The sequence below is a fragment of the Carassius gibelio genome, chromosome B24, assembly GCF_023724105.1.
Source record: "Carassius gibelio isolate Cgi1373 ecotype wild population from Czech Republic chromosome B24, carGib1.2-hapl.c, whole genome shotgun sequence".
Lineage (NCBI taxonomy): Eukaryota > Metazoa > Chordata > Actinopteri > Cypriniformes > Cyprinidae > Carassius > Carassius gibelio.
Genome location: NC_068419.1, coordinates 19,096,312 through 19,115,685, shown reverse-complemented (window position 1 = coordinate 19,115,685; position 19,374 = coordinate 19,096,312). Strand labels below are relative to the sequence as shown.

The 19,374-nt window shown below is 37.3% G+C and overlaps 2 protein-coding genes across 7 annotated transcripts in view; one reads left to right on the top strand and one right to left on the bottom strand.

Moving 5' to 3' along the window:
• nck1b (NCK adaptor protein 1b) overlaps positions 1–5,419 on the top strand; it is a 39,933-nt gene extending 34,514 nt beyond the window's left edge. For all 6 annotated transcript variants that reach the window (XM_052595770.1, XM_052595772.1, XM_052595771.1 and 3 more), the window contains 2 exons: positions 3,866–4,581; positions 4,689–5,419. In XM_052595770.1, the coding sequence (XP_052451730.1) occupies positions 3,866–4,581; positions 4,689–4,889 (917 nt within the window). In that variant the 3' untranslated portion in view covers positions 4,890–5,419. The remainder of the gene's footprint in view (positions 1–3,865; positions 4,582–4,688) is intronic.
• A 2,893-nt stretch (positions 5,420–8,312) lies between these two features.
• On the bottom strand, positions 8,313–19,200 carry bdh1 (3-hydroxybutyrate dehydrogenase, type 1). The gene is made up of 5 exons (XM_052595777.1): positions 18,954–19,200; positions 17,845–17,955; positions 17,370–17,505; positions 13,718–13,870; positions 8,313–12,008 (listed from the first exon to the last, which is right to left on the bottom strand). Exons 1-5 carry the CDS (start codon positions 19,164–19,166, stop codon positions 11,542–11,544), a joined length of 1,080 nt encoding a protein of 359 aa, XP_052451737.1. The 5' UTR covers positions 19,167–19,200; the 3' UTR covers positions 8,313–11,541.
• Positions 19,201–19,374: the final 174 nt, after the last annotated feature.

Below are 19,374 nucleotides of genomic sequence, written 5' to 3'. Positions count from 1 at the left end.
TCACTGGAGGCCGTTTGATGTCTCGTCTTTTTGAGTTGAAAGAATGTCTTGTTTTCCGCTTGACTTTGAGCCCAGTTCTTACATTAAAAGTGCAAGTGATTTTTCTTTCCTGTTTTTACTAGTTTTGCTTGCATCTCTTTCATTCATACACTTGGGCACATTCTGCAAAATCTGAAAATATATACATATATTTATAAACAAGTTATGTTTGTTTGCCACACTTTCATGTCATTTATTTAGCTAGCATAAAATCCACTTATTCATAGCCATAGGTTGCTTTTGAATTGGGTACAGCCTTGTATTGGAGAACAATAGGATGAACTCATCATAGGAAACAACTAATCTAAGTCAGCTCATGCTGCACTCAGAGGAAAGACTTGAAATGGAAGGGAAGTGGATGTAGTGTGTTGGGTGGGTGGAATAGAACTTTATATGGAACTCTGTTGGTTTTTTACAAGTTGTAATGGTTGCCAGTTAATTACAGATGGCAGTTTTTGGTCAAATTTGATTTAAAAGTTCATGTTCAAAAGTTATATTGGAAAAGATAATAAAAGAGACGTATATAAACACATTGAGTTATGGCCATACAAAGCGTGCAGCTTCCTTCCTGAGCAACCTCCATAGGAATCCAGGAAAATTCCTTATTTTGTTTTCAGGAAATACACCATGGCTCAATACAATGTGTTTTGTTCTTTCAGCAGCACATCCATGGACTCGTAGAGAATATCAGAGACTCGGGGTGGACCGAAAACTCTTTGCATTTTGGTGGTAAATTCTGACTAGCGTTATTAACTTTTTCTTCAACACATGCACAGATCTGTTTTTAAAAAGTACGATTCCAAGTGTTTAAATAAAGCATATATTTAAGTGGGAAACACCCGCCATTTGTAATCCAACCTATTTGCGAAATTGTGTGTTTGCGCTGATGTGGTTGGTTACTGTCTAGAAGTGTTAGTTAAGAGACTTGTGTAAACTGCCAAAGTCAGCTCACTAGAGACCATGTAGACGGACTAATCCGATGGCTGAGTGGGTGGATTACTTTCCCTGTCTCGTGAAACAACATCAGTCGTGTCACGCTCAAGAAAACCACCACTGGTCTGAACATTCACACCCAACATCAGTTGCCTTTATTAACAAGTGACAACGTGAAATTTGCCTTCGTAATCATTGTATATTTTAACCTGCATGTTTAGTCCAAATTTTTATTTATTCACACTTTGTCATTAAAATTGTCCTAATTTTTTCATGAGTTAGATTAATGAATTAGATCACTAACGTTTTATTTGGATCTTTTTAATGAATCATTTGATCTGTTTATAAAACCTTTCTGAATGATTCTGTCATAAATCATACTTATCTGGTTTATATCAACTCGCTGACCGAATGATATGGTAATGATGGAAGGGCATGACATGAGAGTGAATGATCTAACAGAATTTTCATTTTTGGGTGCCTGTTGAATTTGTAGACGAGTTGAACTCATGCTGTCAGAAGATTCACACATCTGTGGTTACATGCACCAACACGCTCACGCATGGGGCACTAAATGCTCCAGTTAGTATCACTCATACACTTCACATTCACTTCCTGCTCACATTGACCATGCAAATGTCAATCCCCCTTAATCTGACAAAGCTTGGAGGCCAAAGGCAAATACGTCATGGTTTGGGATTTCATACATTTGTATTGCAAATCAGGCAGTAGAGGTATACGCAGGCACAGAGTAAATTCTTCTGGCCTCTAGCTTTGATAAGCATCTCACTTACAGCATATAGCCATTGGAAAAGCTTTGTTCTCGCTATGTTAACCTTTAACCCCTGAGCAAGCATGAAGTAAATTTGGTGATTTCCTTTTAGATTAGGTAAGAGTGGTTCCAAGGTTTCACCTGCTGTTTTGGTGACAAGTTTTGTTAAATCACATCTGGTTCTTGAACCCTGCCTACAGGTATATTAATTTGAAATATAAAGACTGAGTTTACTTCCATGTTGAAAACAGGGTGAACCAGCTTAAAGTAATTTGGTGTGGTTTGGTTCTGATGGTTTTAGTGGGGGTTGGCTTACTTTAAGCAAACCATCTTAGACCAGCAAACAGCAGAGATACTATCTTTAATACCACGGTATTCTTTGAAGTGCCATGCATTTTGTGTTCTATAAATGACCATGGTACTACCATCCAGTAACGTAATTATATTGCTTTGCTTTTTTTTGTAAAGTATGTAAAGAGAAAGAGGGTTTAACTGTCTTTGGGCCTTTGGATTGGGCCAGTACAAACTTCACTGCCAAGTGGACATTCCTGCACGGTAACACTATTCACAAACCTTTGCCAAACTAACCAACATGGTCAAAAGGCCTTGGGGTCAGATATTCTCCATTAATCCTCCAGACCGGCACACTTTGCTTGACCTAATGTGGTCAGACAGGCCGGAATCCTCGACAGCATCCATGAACCTAACCCAACACTCCCTCGCTCACTTCTTCCTCATGGAGGAGGACGATGGGTGTGGTGATCATTCCAGTGTCTCTTTGCAAGTACTTTTTTCTGAACAACAGAACTAGACCACACAGCTGTGCGAGACAGGTTTGCATCATATACCTTGTATCATGGTGGCTATATGTTTTGCATTGTCACAAAGTAAGCATTTATTTTTGTTTGCAGAATTGTTCTGTTGCTCCTACATGCTCGTTCACATGGGAATAATTGAACCATCTCCATGATCAAGGAGGAAGCCAAAAGTGCACAGCTTGTCATATGATCTATGACTTGTAAAAAGTGGTGAGAACATGATTAGTTGGTTGTAATTGGGTGGTTTTGAAACTGGACCAGTGCCCGTGTTTACCAAGAGAGGACACACTGCTCAAGCAGGCGGGAGCTGATAGCACCCTGTCAGTATGAAAACACAAGCCTGACTGCACTGTAACATGTGTTTGGACAAGTTCTTTTTTCACTTGTGCCCTGCCTGTTGGTGCCTGTATCAAAATACATTGTTCTTTGGTTTCACAGAATAATTTAAACAAGAATGGAATGAGTGCAGGGTGAAGAAATTACCCCCTGAAGAGTCTGTCTCAACACATTTTTCATTTCTGAACATGGCTTTCCATTGACAAAATGCCTTTAGTTCAATGTGTGTATTTTTTTAGTGGACAGTAGTGCAGGAATAAAGATATGATCTTTTTCTTAATATAAAAAAGAACTGATACAAAACCAATTGAAGGTGTCAGGTGTATGCAGAAGCAGTGAGTAAATAAGTGAAGTGACACGCAACCAGGTATTGTGTTCCATACTCTGAATTTGTGCTTTGCATTTAACCCATCCAAGTGCACCAACACCGTAGTGAACTGTAGTGTACACACTGGACTAGTGGGCAGCAATTTTTGTAGCAGCACCCAGGGTGCAATTGGGGGTTCAGTACCTTGTTCAAGTGTACCTCAGTTGGAGCTGTTCATTCACTCCCCCCCCAACCCACAATTCCTGCCGTTACCAAGACTTGAACCTGGGACCTTCAGGTTACAAGCCCGACTCTGACTGCCCCCTCATAATGAAGACTTTTCACAAAGTTGAGCAGCAAAATTATGTTGCCTTGTACCTTGTATCTGCCACTTTCTAAAGCAGTATCTTATGTATTATTGTAGAAGGCAGTCCTAGAATGCAGCAACAAGTTCTCTGAAAAGGTGATTTGTTAACAAATAAGGTAAACTTAATGAAACATTGAAATCCCCTAGTTGCTAAATTGCTTTAGTTTCAATGAAGTTGAAGCCAATTTTTGGGGGGGCGTCCACACTGACTGCAGTACAAGTAGTTGAGAACAAAGAAGGGACACTAATTGTGTATTTGGGAAAACCTGAATGGCTGTTCTTTATGTATGCAGGAATTGGCAAGGTGAAACGGAAGACGGGCATGCGTGAAACGGCCTCCAATATGGACTCTGACCTCTACCCGGACAATGGTGAACGTCTGTATGACCTAAACCTTCCTGCGCTAGTCAAATTCAGCTACACGGCAGAGAGGGAAGATGAGTTGTCATTGGTTAAGGGCACAAGGGTCATTGTAATGGAGAAGTGCAGTGATGGCTGGTGGAGAGGGAGCTACAATGGCCATTCGGGATGGTTTCCATCCAACTACGTGACGGAGGATGCAGATGGATCGGCGAGCAACGACTGTGGCTTGTCGGAGAAATTGGCTGCTGTTGTTCATAGTGCGAACGGCAATCAGGTGCTACACACAGTACAGGCACTCTACCCGTTCAGCTCGGGCAACGATGAAGAGCTGAACTTTGAGAAGGGGGAGGTTATGGATGTTGTGGAGAAGCCCGAAAATGACCCAGAGTGGTGGAAGTGTCGCAAAGCCGATGGGCAGATGGGACTTGTGCCTAAGAACTACGTGACTGTTCTGCAGGAGTCGCACAACTCAGCCAGCCTGGCCGGGCCGCCCACACCTGACTGTGACTACATTGAGCCTTCATCCAGTGGACGCTTCGCTGGCAAGCAGTGGTACTATGGGAAGGTGACACGTCATCAGGCAGAGGTGGCACTCAACCAGAGGGGCACAGAGGGAGACTTTCTTATCCGGGACAGTGAGTCCTCAGTAAGTTGACGGAAACGCTCTTTCATATATTTTGAAAAATATATTAAGATTCCTTCTTTCAGCAATTGTTGACATGTTTTCCCTTTCTCCCGGTTTTCTTTTTCTAGCCCAATGACTTTTCAATATCACTGAAAGCTCAGTCCAAAAACAAGCATTTCAAAGTCCAGCTAAAGGACAACCTCTACTGCATCGGACAACGCAAGTTTAACTCAATGGAGGAGTTGGTGGAACACTACAAAAAGGCACCCATCTTCACCAGCGAACAGGGCGACAAACTCTACCTGGTCAAGGCTCTGGCTGCCTCCTGATCCAAGTAAAAAGAATATCCAGTGACTACACTTCCAGACAGACGGACGGACTGGGAATATCAAGCATTCCAAGAATGGGAGGTACAGGGAGAGATGGACAATGGACTCCCGTTCATACGCTCGGAAACTTGCTCATATTTCATTGCGGCACACACCCAATGCATCAAAATACAGTATGTTTAGACCATAGATGATGCAGTGTATTTTGATGTCAACATGTATTAGAATTACAACCTATGTCTTCTTTTGTTAATATATATTCTTTTTTCTTTGATTTTAAAAATGTATTTTTTATTTGTTCTTTAACTTCCCTGCCAATTTTTTAACAGTCCTTTCAAGTTTCTGCTGTTTAAGTCCTGACTGCAGAAGAACTTTGCTCAACATGTTTCAAAGGTCTCACATACTGTCTGTTACTGCCTGCATTGCCTGAACCACATTGAACTGTTGAAATTGACGTAATCTGCTATATTTATTAGGAATCAATATTTCTGCAAAATGCTCCAACAATAAAAGTGAGTGACGAAAACCAATATTCAGAATTAGGCAAAATCTTTTTGGGATTAATCTTGAACTAGTCTTGCAACTGCATGTTTCCAACATTAAAACAAGCTTGAGGTCTTTTTGAGGATGACATCTGTATTTATGAGGGGTAAAGTTTCAGAAGCTGACAATCAAGGTGCCTATTATTGTGGTTTGTCAGCTAGTCCTAAATTTACCCACACATGTTGGATCTGTCAGGATCCATGCCATGCAATAAATGTGTCTCCACTTTGTCGTAGGACTTAGCTGTGATTAATGTCCCTTACTAGGCATTTATTTGAATGAATATTGGACTTTGTGCTAGATTTCCAGATCTTTATTGGAACCTGAACTGCAATGCCATGACAGATGATTAAAGAAGATTAAACCACATTGGTATACACAATAGGTCTTTTATAATGCAGTTTTACTAATAAAAGCAGTCTTTCATGATCCAGGCTGAAATTTCAGTACAACTGGTGCAATGGCTATGGATTTAGTTATCGGTGGTGGTGGTGGTGGTGGATTGGTTAAAAGCTTCATCAAGTGTTTGTCTTTGCTTTGCACTCATTTGGTTGCTAGCTTTCTCAAATGACCATATATCTAGTTTAGAGAATGAATGAAAGCGTGTCAGCATGAAGGCAGCATTGTGTGCTCCGGTTTCAAGGAAGGATCCATATCGCATGGAGATCAAGATCCACAGTGCTGCTTCCTTTTAGTTTTCAACTGTTTATTATAAATGGTAAGAGATGTTCCATTTAGGATCAGATGTTTGTAAGTAAAACTTAATAGATAAGTATGTTTGGTGGACCAGGCCATGGGAAAGAGATTTTCCTGGACATGTCTCCGATTCAAGTTGGGAAACATGGAAGTTTCTTTTCTGAAGACTTATGAGTAGAGTGATGATCTGGGCTCTTCTCCAGGCAACCATCACTACGACTGAAATTACTTCTCCAGCTGTTCGGAGCTGGACTGGGGCGAGAGTTGAGCAATGGGGATTTTTGGGGATGTGTGGGTGAAGAGAAAAAATAAAAGAGTCGCTGAGGCATGCAGAGTTTGCTCAAGTGATTTAATCTTGGAATTAATTGGAAATTACAGATTTTTTTTTTTCATTGTGACCAGTTCAGATTGGTTCAGTGTGAGTAAGGTGCTTCAGGACCAACTGCTGACTCAACATTACCAAACATTATCATTTTTCTACTGTCTTCGGTTGTTTTGTTAATGGTTTTTGAGGCTAAGGGGATGCCAAGCAACAAGTACTTATTGGATGACGTCTACCAAGAAACAACCTATCAAAACAACCCTGCTACCCAATTTATGTTTTGATCAAGCAGTTGAGATCCACTTGTTTTGGATGAGGGATAATGGAGACGTGTAGTCTTATCAGATAGTTTTGTGCTTTAAAATGTGCCTTCATCTCAGTTGGTGGAACCAAAATGTTACTATAAGATGCATAGGTTTTGAGTATCACTTTTTATGTGTGTAATACACCCTTGATAAGTGCTAGATGTGCACAGACCATGCCCTGGTCATACAATCATCCTTACTGAGGAGCTTGTCACGACTCTTGTGACTTAAGTGACCTTCCATTTAGACCAGGGGAGTCTAATTCTGCTCCTGCAGGGCCAACGTCCTGCAGACATTAGCTCCAATCAGCTTCAACAAACTTGCCTGGAAGTTTCTAGTGCAGTAGTGTCCAAACTCGGTCCTGGACGGCCGGTGTCCTGCTGAACCCCAATTAAACACATGGACCAGCTAATCAAGGTCTTACTAGGCATACTAGAAGCTTACAGGCAGGTGTTTTGGAGCTGGTTGGAGCTAAACTCTGCAGGACACCGGCCCTCCAGGATAGAGTTGGGACACCCCTGTTCTAGTGAGTCTGAAGACTTGAAATTATGTTTAATTAAGGCTGGAATTCCCGATATAAAACTTAGTCAGGGTAAAAGCCATTTTTAAGTTCAAAGGATTGTACCAGGGGTGTTCAGTCATCTGAGACAGTGGTTCCCAATCCTGGTCCTGGGGAACTCCCAGTAATCTCTCATATCTGAAACATCTTTGAGGTCTTGGTGTCTTGAGCTGATGGGTTGAATCAAATGATTAGAAAAACATCTAAAATGGTGTTTGGGACTTCCCTGGGACCAGGATTGGGAACCACTAATCTAAGGGCAGGATTGGACACACATCTTTAATTTGTATTAAATATTACATCTACTCCTGACTAAGGGAAGTAGGCCCAGCAAACATGGTTGCCTATTAATTTTTGTGCTGGTTATAAAAGTATACCTGTGTGTATATAAGACTGCTAGATAGTCAGCTTACGAGATACCTAGTAATTAGACTTACTGTTGTTATCAATCATGTAGACTTCATTTGCTTTTTTTCCCCCTCCAAGTTGTTACCAAACAGATTTTCTTTCCTTACTTTTGGAAGAATGTTGTAAGTGAGCTTTGAGCTTTTTGGACATCCAAACTTGGACAATACTTTGAATTATGTAGCATTGTAACACATTTGTAGTAGGTTTTGGCTAATTTGCCAACATTTTGTCTCCAAACGTTCTTGAAACCTGGAATATTGGGAAGTAGATTACTCCATCTACCATATCTAAGCTATCTGAGAGAATAAAAAAGGAATAATTGAGGAAGCACTGCCTTTATAAACTTAATTTTGCTATAAAAGAATGAATTCTAAATTCAGGCCATTAGATCCTCTACTGAAAAGCATGTATAGTTGATGTTGTGGGCTGAATTGACCAGTTTTATTGAGTAACCTCATTTTGTCTTAACTATGAGTGAAGCGTCTCTGTAAATGGGCCTGAAGGTGCTGTGAAAATCAAATACAGTTGTATGCTCACTGTCTCCATGAAGAGTTAAGACTGTACAAAGGAAGAAATAAACTACACCAATATATTTTGACATCTCTTTAATATCATCCAAAGCATAAATGTGGTGTCACAATTTCAGAGGTTAAAACTATATATAAAAGCTTAATGAGTAAATGTCATTGAAATGTTATCCTGCATGATTTTGTGTAGCACTGCTATAGAAAAGATATTGAAGGCATTTAATGAAGACCTACTGGGAATCATAATGTCTTTACACATGCTGTGCGTGAGACAATTAATAAAAAGACAGTCAAAATGCATACTGAAACAATCTGAAACATGTCAGCTGTAGGAAGAGAAAGGATTTGATAGAGAACCACTGGGGCACCGTGTGACCATTACGAGCGCAATTACTTGCGTATGCAGAGTTCCCTAAATACATAAATGTACTCTCCATGATTGCACAAGCAAAGCCAGAGAAAATCCCTAAAATATTAGATGTGAATGCTGTGCATACAGTACTGTATTATCGTGTTGCAACATACAGTAAGTTATATTAAACACAAAGCACACCGCAACGAGTTTCTCAACTAATCTTGTAGAATGAATTTTGTAGAAACTTGCATACACTTCTTCTACTGGTTTTCACATTCACAAGAAATCAAGAAAGCCATGCAAACACTTGGTCTGTATTAGGCAATAACATTATGTGTAGAGAGAGCAAAGTCATACCGCGATACACTATTTGATTATACTGTTAGTGTTTTTCTTTTGAAAGAGGTTGATGGCTTCGGATGCCAACTCAACTGCTCTCTCTGGTGGCCATCATTTGATGACATTCCTGTTCCCATGCAATCCATTCTAGTGGATATATATAGTTTGTGAAATCAGCATAAGTGAATGCCAAATCCTAGTGTTTCAAATGTAATACATCACTGAAAATGATTCACTGAATTGACAATATTTTAAGGTAAGTGGTTGCAATCAATTTATTTTAGCTTCATTTAAATAAACACTCAGTTGACATGTCAACATATATTTTTTATGTAGCTAAAATAAACTGTTTGCAACGACTTACCTTAAAATTTTAGTATAATTTTTTCAGTGTATATATATATATATATATGAGGTGTTTAGGCTAATAATGCCTATTAGCCCTTGCATTAAGGAAAGAGTAGTGGTTTGTGACAATTATCTTAAGGAATGTTCAGTCATTTAAAAAAAGCCAGCAATGCAATACTGAAACTGCCACAGCAGTTGCTAATCGTATTATCCTTACATTTCAAAATAAAAAAAGTTATAATAAAAATAATTTATATAGAGGCTTTAATGCTTCCAAGCAAATTTAAATGGGTTCTGGTTCAGAAATGTATAATGTGGATGTTTCTACCATTCTGGCTATGTTCAAAATTGTATACTAGATCTTACTATTGTGCAGTATACATTGTGTACTTGTACTTTTTCAGTAAAGCAGTAAAGCTTTATTCTACACATTTTAACTGTAAAATATGAAAATACTAAAGGATTAATTCAGTGGCTTCCAATTATTACCTTTTTTTTTATAACTGAAGCAAGAGTTGTGAAAAATCACAAGCGATCACTCTTGATGGAAGGTGAAGTCGAGTGCATTGAATTGTGGGAAACAAGTCCACGCTCTAAGCTCTCATTCATAAAATCTGCATTCTGTGCAAACTATAATGCCATTCAAAGGTTTGGGGTCAGTAGTTTATATGTATATCACCAAGAACACATTAAATTAACCAATGGTGACCATATTTATGTTACAAATTTGTGATTTAAATTGCAATATTTCATATAATTACTGTACTTTTGATCAGAATGCATATATTTTGATGCAGCCTTGGTGAGCAGAAGAGACTCCTTTCAAAATCATACTGATCCCAAACTTTTGAATGCTAGTACATACTACATACTGCAACAACAGTAAGAACAGTATGCTTGTGTGCTGTTTTTAACACAGCCAGTCTTACTACATACGATGAAGCGAAGGACATCTTTTTATTGCATAGAACTATGCAAATTGGAATGCTGCATATGTATACATTAATTTTAACATTCAGAACATTTCAGCACAAAATTTGCTAAAGTGAATGGCAAGTGATCTCATAAAACCTCAAAATGTAATCATTCAGATTCTTGGAAGAAATGCTCATAAAGGGAAAATGTGTTGACTCTTTCATAACTCTTTCAGCCCCTCCCTCTTATTGTTTCTCCTAAGAAAGCATTGACAGAACCACAGTCGTCCTCTTTTGTTCATCTGTGGGTTCATCCTTTCAATGAAAAGAGCCACACTCAGACATCTGCCACATCAGCAGCCAGCCGGGACGCGCTGTATAATGCTGCTTTTCACTGCTGCTGGCTTCAGGCCTCTGGGGATTCGTGATCGCTCTATGGAAATGTCTGCGAGACCAAATCAAAATAATGGGAAGTGTTCACATTTTCCAAAATACTTAACCATTGATGTGTCTAAAATACGATAAAGTGAATCGAAGTGCATACATTTAAACTCAAAGGTATAGTTCAGCCAAAAATGAAAGTGTGCAGTGAATTTCCTCACACTCAGGCCTCTTCTCTTTTATAGAAGATTTTTTAGCTGAAACCGTGGTCCTTGGTGATTCATTAAATGCGAGTTAATAGCTACCGGTACTTTGACAGACACAAAAACCCCTGACAATATATAGTGAAGTATCATGAAGCGAAACAATCAGAAACTGAGCAAGACAGGAGTGCATGAGGCTCTGGATTAAACATAATGGGGATGATGATAATAATAACAATAATGTTCAGTTTCTTGCACAGATTGATTGTTTTGCTTCATAAGACCTCAGAATATTATAAAGAGTAACAGGTATTCATTTTGTCTTGCATGTATGTTTTTTTTTTCTTTTGTCTCTTAAAGTGACAGCAGCTGGTGACATGCATTTATGAATCACCAAGGATCACCGTTTCAGCAGAAAATCTTCTTTACTGTTCTACTGAAGAAAAATTGTCAAATACATCTTGGATGAGCTGAGGGTGAGGAAAAGAACAGCAAAGTTTAATTTCTGGGTGAACTATCTCTTTAAAAGAATAATTTTTTGACAAAATAATGTAGACTTGTCTTATTTCCCTTGGTATCACACATATTTTACCGAGAATATTCCTTTTGTGATTCTTTTTTTCAAATTTAAGATTGTATGCTAATTCTTTTTTGGATTGTTATTTAAAAGATTGTATACTATTACGTTCAATATGGCATATATTAATTCGTTGATTCCCCCTGTGACGAACGTATTGGAAGTTGGCATCACATCAGAAGTAGAGTCTGTCTGAGATGGCCGCAGGAAGGTGGGTCATTATTTGCATGCGGATCCACCAGTGCGGCTCCATGGGGTTGTATTGTGTGTACGGACATTTGGACGTGATGGCATCGGTGATGTCGTCTAAAACCGGCTCGATCTCTCGCTGGCCGCTGTTGCAGTAGGAGCGCATGAGAGCCATGTACTGCTCAAAGTGACCTTTCCCATAGTCCTCCTGGACACCAGGGGGCGCCTCCTTCCAGAGCTTCTCTGCCGTTGTCGTGACTATGTCACGTGTCAGGATACCAGTGGCCACGATAAAGTTTCCAGGCTCAACGACGGAAACTTTAACGCCCCAAGCCTTCATTTCATACCTGAGACAATCAGAAAAGGCCTCCACTCCGTATTTGGATACACAGTAAGGGGATCGGAGAGCGTTTCCCATTCTACCGTACATGCTGGCGATGTTCACCACGCGACCTGTGACCAAAAGACAAAAAAAACTGTTTTCTATTTGAATATTTTACAAATGTAATTTATTCCTGTGATGTGCAGCTGTATTTCCAGCATCATTACTCCAGTCTTCAGTGTCACATGATCTTCAGAAATCATTTTAATATAATGATTTGCTGCTCAAGAAACATTTCTAGGGTCTCATTTATGAAACTCTCCATAGATTTCATTAGATTTTCATAGATTACTATGCATAACCAGCATATCATTACTATGCATATTCCCATCCACATGACACATTGTTTAACACCGTCAAAGGTACAAGACGTTAAGGAAATAAGAGATACAGATTACAGTTTTTTTGCTAAAAATCATCCAGTATCTTTGTTATGTTTTAGAATAGATGTAAAAAAAAAAAAATGTAATAGTTAAGAAAATTTTTTAGAATAGAGTTGATCTCATTCAATTCCATTGGCCTAATAATATTTCAATTGTAAGAAAAAAAAATCTAATTAAATGAATTCAGTTTTGCTGAATCTATTTTTACTCAATCTCACTGATCATTGTTCTCGCTAAAAATATTTTCTCATAACATGAGATGTGCAGTTTATTTTAAAGAAATTATTGTGCCCCTATAGCACTCCTCGCTGTCATTAAAACATAACATACCACAGGAAAAGTAATCAAGCGCATCTGCTACAAATAGGCAATGTGTAAAGTAGGGATGTAACGATTCACTCAACTCACATTTCGATTCACAATTAATTTTTTTACAAAATGAGATTTAAGACAAATTATAAATAAAATGTGTATTTTTATTATCACTTAGACAAGACGCAGCACATTTCTTTGTGAAAATGAAATATAACACTATAATAATATAGTGCTTGCATTTTATTGCTCTTTTGTTGGTTCTGATTCTATTGTCAAGCAAGCAAGCGCAAGTTTGGGGGTTCGATTCCCCGGGAACACATGATATGTAAAAATTGATAGCCTGAATGCACTGTAAGTCGCTTTGGATAAAAGCGTCTGCTAAATGCATAAATTATTATTATTTTTTTTTTTTTTTAAGATTTGTTTGTACAAATTTAAATGCGATTTTCTTAATATTTTGATTTTCAATGATTTAGATTTTTAGTTTTTCAAAATTGTTGTATCTTGGCCAAATATAATATTATTATTATTATTATTCATTTATTTATTTATTTTTTTTTTGTCAAAATGGTCTGTGTTCAGCAGTACTCGTCCTACTTTTGTCCTAGTAGGACGAGTACTGCTGAACACAGACCATTTTGACAAAAAAAATAAAATAAATAATAATAATATTATATATATATATATATATATACACACACACACACACACACACATACATACACACATATATATATATATATATATATATATATATATATATATATATATATATATATACTGAAAACACAAAACACTGAAATCACAAGTGTTTGTCAGACAATAAACTCCAAAGTCCATTTGCTTTAACCATTGATCCATTCAGATCCAAACATCCCATTAATTCAGTGAAAGACTAACAGACATGGAAACTGTAGTAGAGAAACATTAACATCTGTCTGCAAAATAAACTACCAAAACAAATTACATATTATCTATACCCACAAGATCATCACGACCAAAAGGCCTGCAGCATTCTCTAAGTCTGCTGACCGCAGGAAGACACACTTGGACTGCATGGAGTGTGTTCATCATTACTGTACCTTTAGCCCTGCGGATGAGGGGCAGGAAGGCTTTGGTCACTCTGATGGTGCCCCACAGGTTGACCTCTGAAACCTGCTTGTATGTGTCCATGGTTGTGAACTCCACCTCACCGAATGTGGAGATACCAGCATTGTTGACCACAGCCCACAGACCTGCGAGATATAATCACAAACCCCTCAAACTCACCGATCAGACATCCTGATTCAATTCACACAGTAATGAACAAATATATAACACAAGTAAACATGCAAAACTTTTTCTGCTCACCATGTTTACCTTAATATCTTATCCCACTTATTTTTAAAGCTGCAGTATGTTAAATTGAGAGTTAGTGGTTGAATATGATACTGCAGTCCAAATTCAAAATATTGGAAAGTGTTGGTTGTCCCGCCCCCTCCTCCTGCTCAGACTCCGCCCTCACAAGGGTTGCCAGTTTTTTAGGTCGAGTAGAATCTGTGCTTTCTGACCCAGTTCGTTTACTGGTTTACTCTGCTGCAATATGCTCGGTTTTCCACCAACTGGCAACCCAGTGTTGAAATACTATTGGGTGAACAGTCAGTGGGCGGAGTCACACAGACCAAAACAAAAACAGACATTTGACACTGAACGCATATTTAAAAGTAAAATAACTTGCTGCAGCTTTGATTCACAAGTATGTGATTTCAATATGTTTTTAGATATTTAGGAAACATGCGGAGATATTTTTTTGTCCAGTCTAACAAATTACATTCAGCACCTTTTAAAGTAAGAGTGGGGGGGCAGTTTGTTGTGTGAATGTGTGAAGTGTCTCGTATCATTCACAAAAACAGTCTGTTATGCTAATTTATATTGCAAACCGTTATTATTTTAAATTACGCTGTTATAAGAATTACAAACAGGTTTAGCAGTTACAGGTTTAACACATTTTAAAAAAGGATAAAAACTAACTTGGCAAATATTTTATTATTTAGTGAGCTTAAAAACATTACAAGAAGAAATATTCAGTTGACAAAGTTTTATTTGGGGATGGATCTCAGTATTAACATGGGAGGATCTATATGGATGTTTATATTTTATTATACAGTTCTGACTTTATAACTCACAATTGTGAGTGTATATAATTCTGAGAAAGTCAGAATTCTGAGTTTATATCATGCAATTCTGAGGAAAAAAGCACTCAAAAAAAGTCAGTATTAAGAGATAAAAAGTTGCAATAACTTTTTTCTCTGTTTATTTTATATTGTGATGAATGAATTCCAGTAAGTTTTCCAGTTTGGCCAATTAGTTTCAGAAGCAGGACTTTTATCTGTGTTAACTACCGTATAGTGTTCTTCAATTTATGAGCATTAATAAAAATTAAAGATTACAAGAATAAAGTCTTAAAACTGCTAGAATAAAGTCGAAATATCACGAGAATAAAGTCAAAATATTACAGGAATAAAGTCGAAATATTACAGAAATAAAGTCGAAATATTACGAGAGCAAAGTCAAAATATTACAAGAGTAAAGTCGAAATACTTTGAGAGTAAAGTCGAAATATTACGAGAGTAAAGTCGAAATACTATGAGAATAAAGTCGAAATACTTCGAGAGTAAAGTCGAAATATTACGAGAATAAAGTCAAAATACGTCCAAGAATAAAGTCAAAATGTTTTGAGAATAAAGTCAAAAAGTTTCAAGAATTTAACTAGTGGAAATTAAAGTCATATTATTTAGAGAGTAGGCCTTTATTGCGCATGTAAATGTCCAGGATTGAGAGGCCACCGGGATTGATTTAAATATTGTTGCATCCGAGCGGCCGCATCATCTTACTGGGATAAGGAATCAAGAATAAGATATTTATTAACAGACTGAACAGGAACAACTTTTTATCTGAACATCAGCTCACACACCCAATCGACATTCCTTCGGGGGGGTGCTGTAGCTCTCTTATTTAACGCTTTATACACCATAAATATATGTGTATTATTATTTATGTGAAACAATACATTAAAATAAACTGTTTTCTTTGTGTAAATTCCAAATATGTGAAAATTTATTCTCGAAACACAACGACTTTATCTCGTAATTTTAGATTTATTTATTTTTTTTCTTAGATTTTTTCATGAGAAGCTCTAGTTTAGATATTTTTCATTTCTTCATATTCGAGTGTTTAGATCAAGGAGATGGCACAAGGATCACGCAGCTTCAGTTCTGAGTTTAAGTCAGTAAATAGTGTGTTTTGTAAACTAATGAACTGTTTTACAGTGTGCCTTATATGCTGCTGGTTGTTTTCTGTTTGATCTGTAACACAGGTCATCTACTCATATAGTTTATAGCAGGTATAAAGAGTGATAAACAATCATTCATCTATACAGCTGTATCTGGTGGGTGTGGTCTAGTGTGAGGTGAGGTGAGGCACAGTGATTGACAGAAGGGGGCGTGCCATTATTCCCTCTAAACAAATCAGCTTTAACCATTTCTAGCCACACACACCTGACCATCAGATTAATTATTGTTCATCACTGTTTACACCTGTAGGAACCAAAATCACATACGAAAAAAACAAACAGCATAAATTTGATCAGGTATATTAAAAAAAAAAAAAAACGAAAAGAAAAGAAAAAGCAATAAAATAGAGATGACAAAGTGAAGATATTAATGTTTTACATGCATTAGCACATCATACAAAGTAATTCTGCTTTAAGACTGCTTATCGACTGTCTGATGTTGGGAAAAAAGACAGATCAGTTATTTATTCTACTGACAGCCCTAAACCATTAAATCTGAATATATTTTTGTATAAACATTCAATTCATAAATACAAAAAAAAAAAAGTGTTCACAAACAGAAAAACACATTTGGGAAACATTAAAATGTAATGCTCCCAACTAATTTTTTTTTCACAACACACTTTTTTTTTGTCACTTGCAAATACATGGCACCATAATTTCGGCCACATCAGAACACCTTCCATTAAAACATTTGTCTGTAAATAAAAATATATAATTTTTTTGAATTATTAATGAATGAATAATTACATTTTCTACTGAAATGAAGCTGAAATAAAATATAAATCTACTTTATTACATAAAATATAAATACATTTTAGAAAACTTAAAAAGATTAAAATATTAGAAAAATTGCATCGGCAACTGACTGAAAATTAGTTACTATACTATATTATAACTGCAAAAAAATAAAAAATAAAGCCCAATCATAAAAAATAAAAATAAAAACTAATAAAAAATGACAGAAGCACAAATAAGAATTGTTTTTATCATGGTTTCACATGTTACTGAATAAATAAATTCTATTGGAGAGATCTTATGTATTTGTATGTATAAATATTAGATGAAAATCTATAGTTAATTGTGGCCAGTGTGTGTGTATAAGAGAAAAACATTTGTTTCATAATGATATTTCCCCCCATTTTTAATTCTTATTATCTAACGAATGGATACATTTTTATTAATTTTTTAAATAAAAGATCAAAAGGATTAACAATGCAAATGAATTTTCACAGCTTTCTTTGATCATATTTACCAAGGGTGCAAATATTTTTGACCATTACTGTAGCTATACAGACAAAAGCGCAACTATAAATAATACTAAAATAACTCTGCACGGAAATGTCATTCTCCATTACGGTGGTCTGTCTGGTCTCCCTGAATGACCTTTGAATGACCCTCACCTTTCTCTGGCTCATCCAGGCCAGCGGTCAGGACCTGAAGCGCCTCAGAGACCTGCTCCTCACTGCAGACGTCCAGCTGCAACACCTTCAGCTTCTCTGAGTGAAGGCTCTCCAGCTCCTTCGCACCTTCTCCGTCCTTCATCCACACACACAACACCACATCACACACTCTCCATACACACATCATTTATCCTAATACAAGTCTAGTTTGCATTGCCAAAAAACTTACAAAAGAACTATACATACATAAACGTGACATGGTCATTTGGTCATAGTTCTAGAATTATGAAAAGGTTTGACACAAGACCAACTGAATCTTGTGTAATATATTGCTTCATCTCAAGCTCTCTTGACTTCCGGCCAACAGTATGTATGTATGTATGTATGTATATATATATGTCTGTGTGTGTGTGTGTGTATGTTAATAAATCAACTTGAGCCAAGCTGCTCATTGCAGGAATAGTTGAACCATTACCTTAAACAGACAACCTGCAAACACAGTGAAACCGAGCTTGTGAAAGTGCTTGGCCAAAGCAAGTCCGAATCCAGTGTCACAGCCGGTAATGAGCACCGCTTTCCCTTCAACCTGCAGAGGAAACATTACTCAATATTACTCTCATAGAGCCACGGCATTACTGTGCAACCGCAAGCGAATGTGCCAACAATTCACCGGCCTGCTGAGAACAAAACGGTCCTCAGCTGAGCTGGAAGCGAATGGGGATCCAAATGAATGACAATAAATGATCAACTGCAGCTCAACAATCACCTCGTTTAGATTTATTAGTTAGCATTTCAATAAAATAAATATTCAATATTTACGATAATACAAAATGTATAGAAATTGCATGCACTGAGACCAATATGTCATTCATTTCTATAAATTCAAAACCTATAAAATTCTTATATATCTACATTTCTTATGACAATGCAGGTTCATAAATTGAAATTCATATCGCTCATCACTAGGCCTCCATTAGTACTTGGCCTCCATATAAGGCAAAAAATAATTATTTCTACATTTCATTGTACACATATATTGCATCACGTACCATTTCTACTACAGATGCAACACAATACATGTATATTTGGAACCATGTGCCTCAGCTTTTATGGTAATAATACCATTACAAATGTGCATTATTAGAAAGAACTAATAAAAACAAATGCAAAAAAGCACAGAAATTGATATCATTCATCACTAGCACTCTATAGGAGTCAAAGACACAACTATTAATACATTTCATTACATGCACACACTCACACACACAAACATATATACATACATACACATATTGCATAATGTACCACTTATATCATGACAATAATAATACATAACGTTAATGTACTTGCATTTACAGAATTCAAAAAAGTAGACTAATACACTTTTTGTGCATGATAGAATTGATTAAGACACTCAAGTTAATCAAAAGTACACTAACTACAGGTTCTGTAGGATTGCAACACAGTTTTTGAGAGTATAATGTAATGTGTATGTGACTCAAAAACCGATTTCAGAGTTCAGACTCATATAACATCGTACTGTAATACGCCATTTGTTAGCTGATGTGTGTAACGTTACTGTACCGTCACTGTCCCGCGAGGCAGGCGCGGCATGGCCACATACAGCACGAACAGCGCGTACAGCAGCACTATGCTCTCGGTGACGCTCGCCTCCGGGAAGCCGCAGTACCGCGCAAAGATGTTGAGCACAGACGGTAAGCCGAAGCCCAGGACAAGCGTCAGAAACACCGAGAACGCGACGAGCAGCGCGACCCTCACCAGCGGCAGCGCAGCCATCTTGACTTGAACTGACTGTTGACAAGTCTGGCGGGGCGGGGCTATAGAGTCACGTCTCATGAATTATGCAAACATACGCAAATTAATGGGACGCATATCCATCTAAAATAGAGAGTGCACTTGAGGGCGGAGCCATGAGCATAAATTATGATAAAATGAATAACAGTCCACTTTAATCAACAATAACCAACAGACGAGGCAAGCGTGA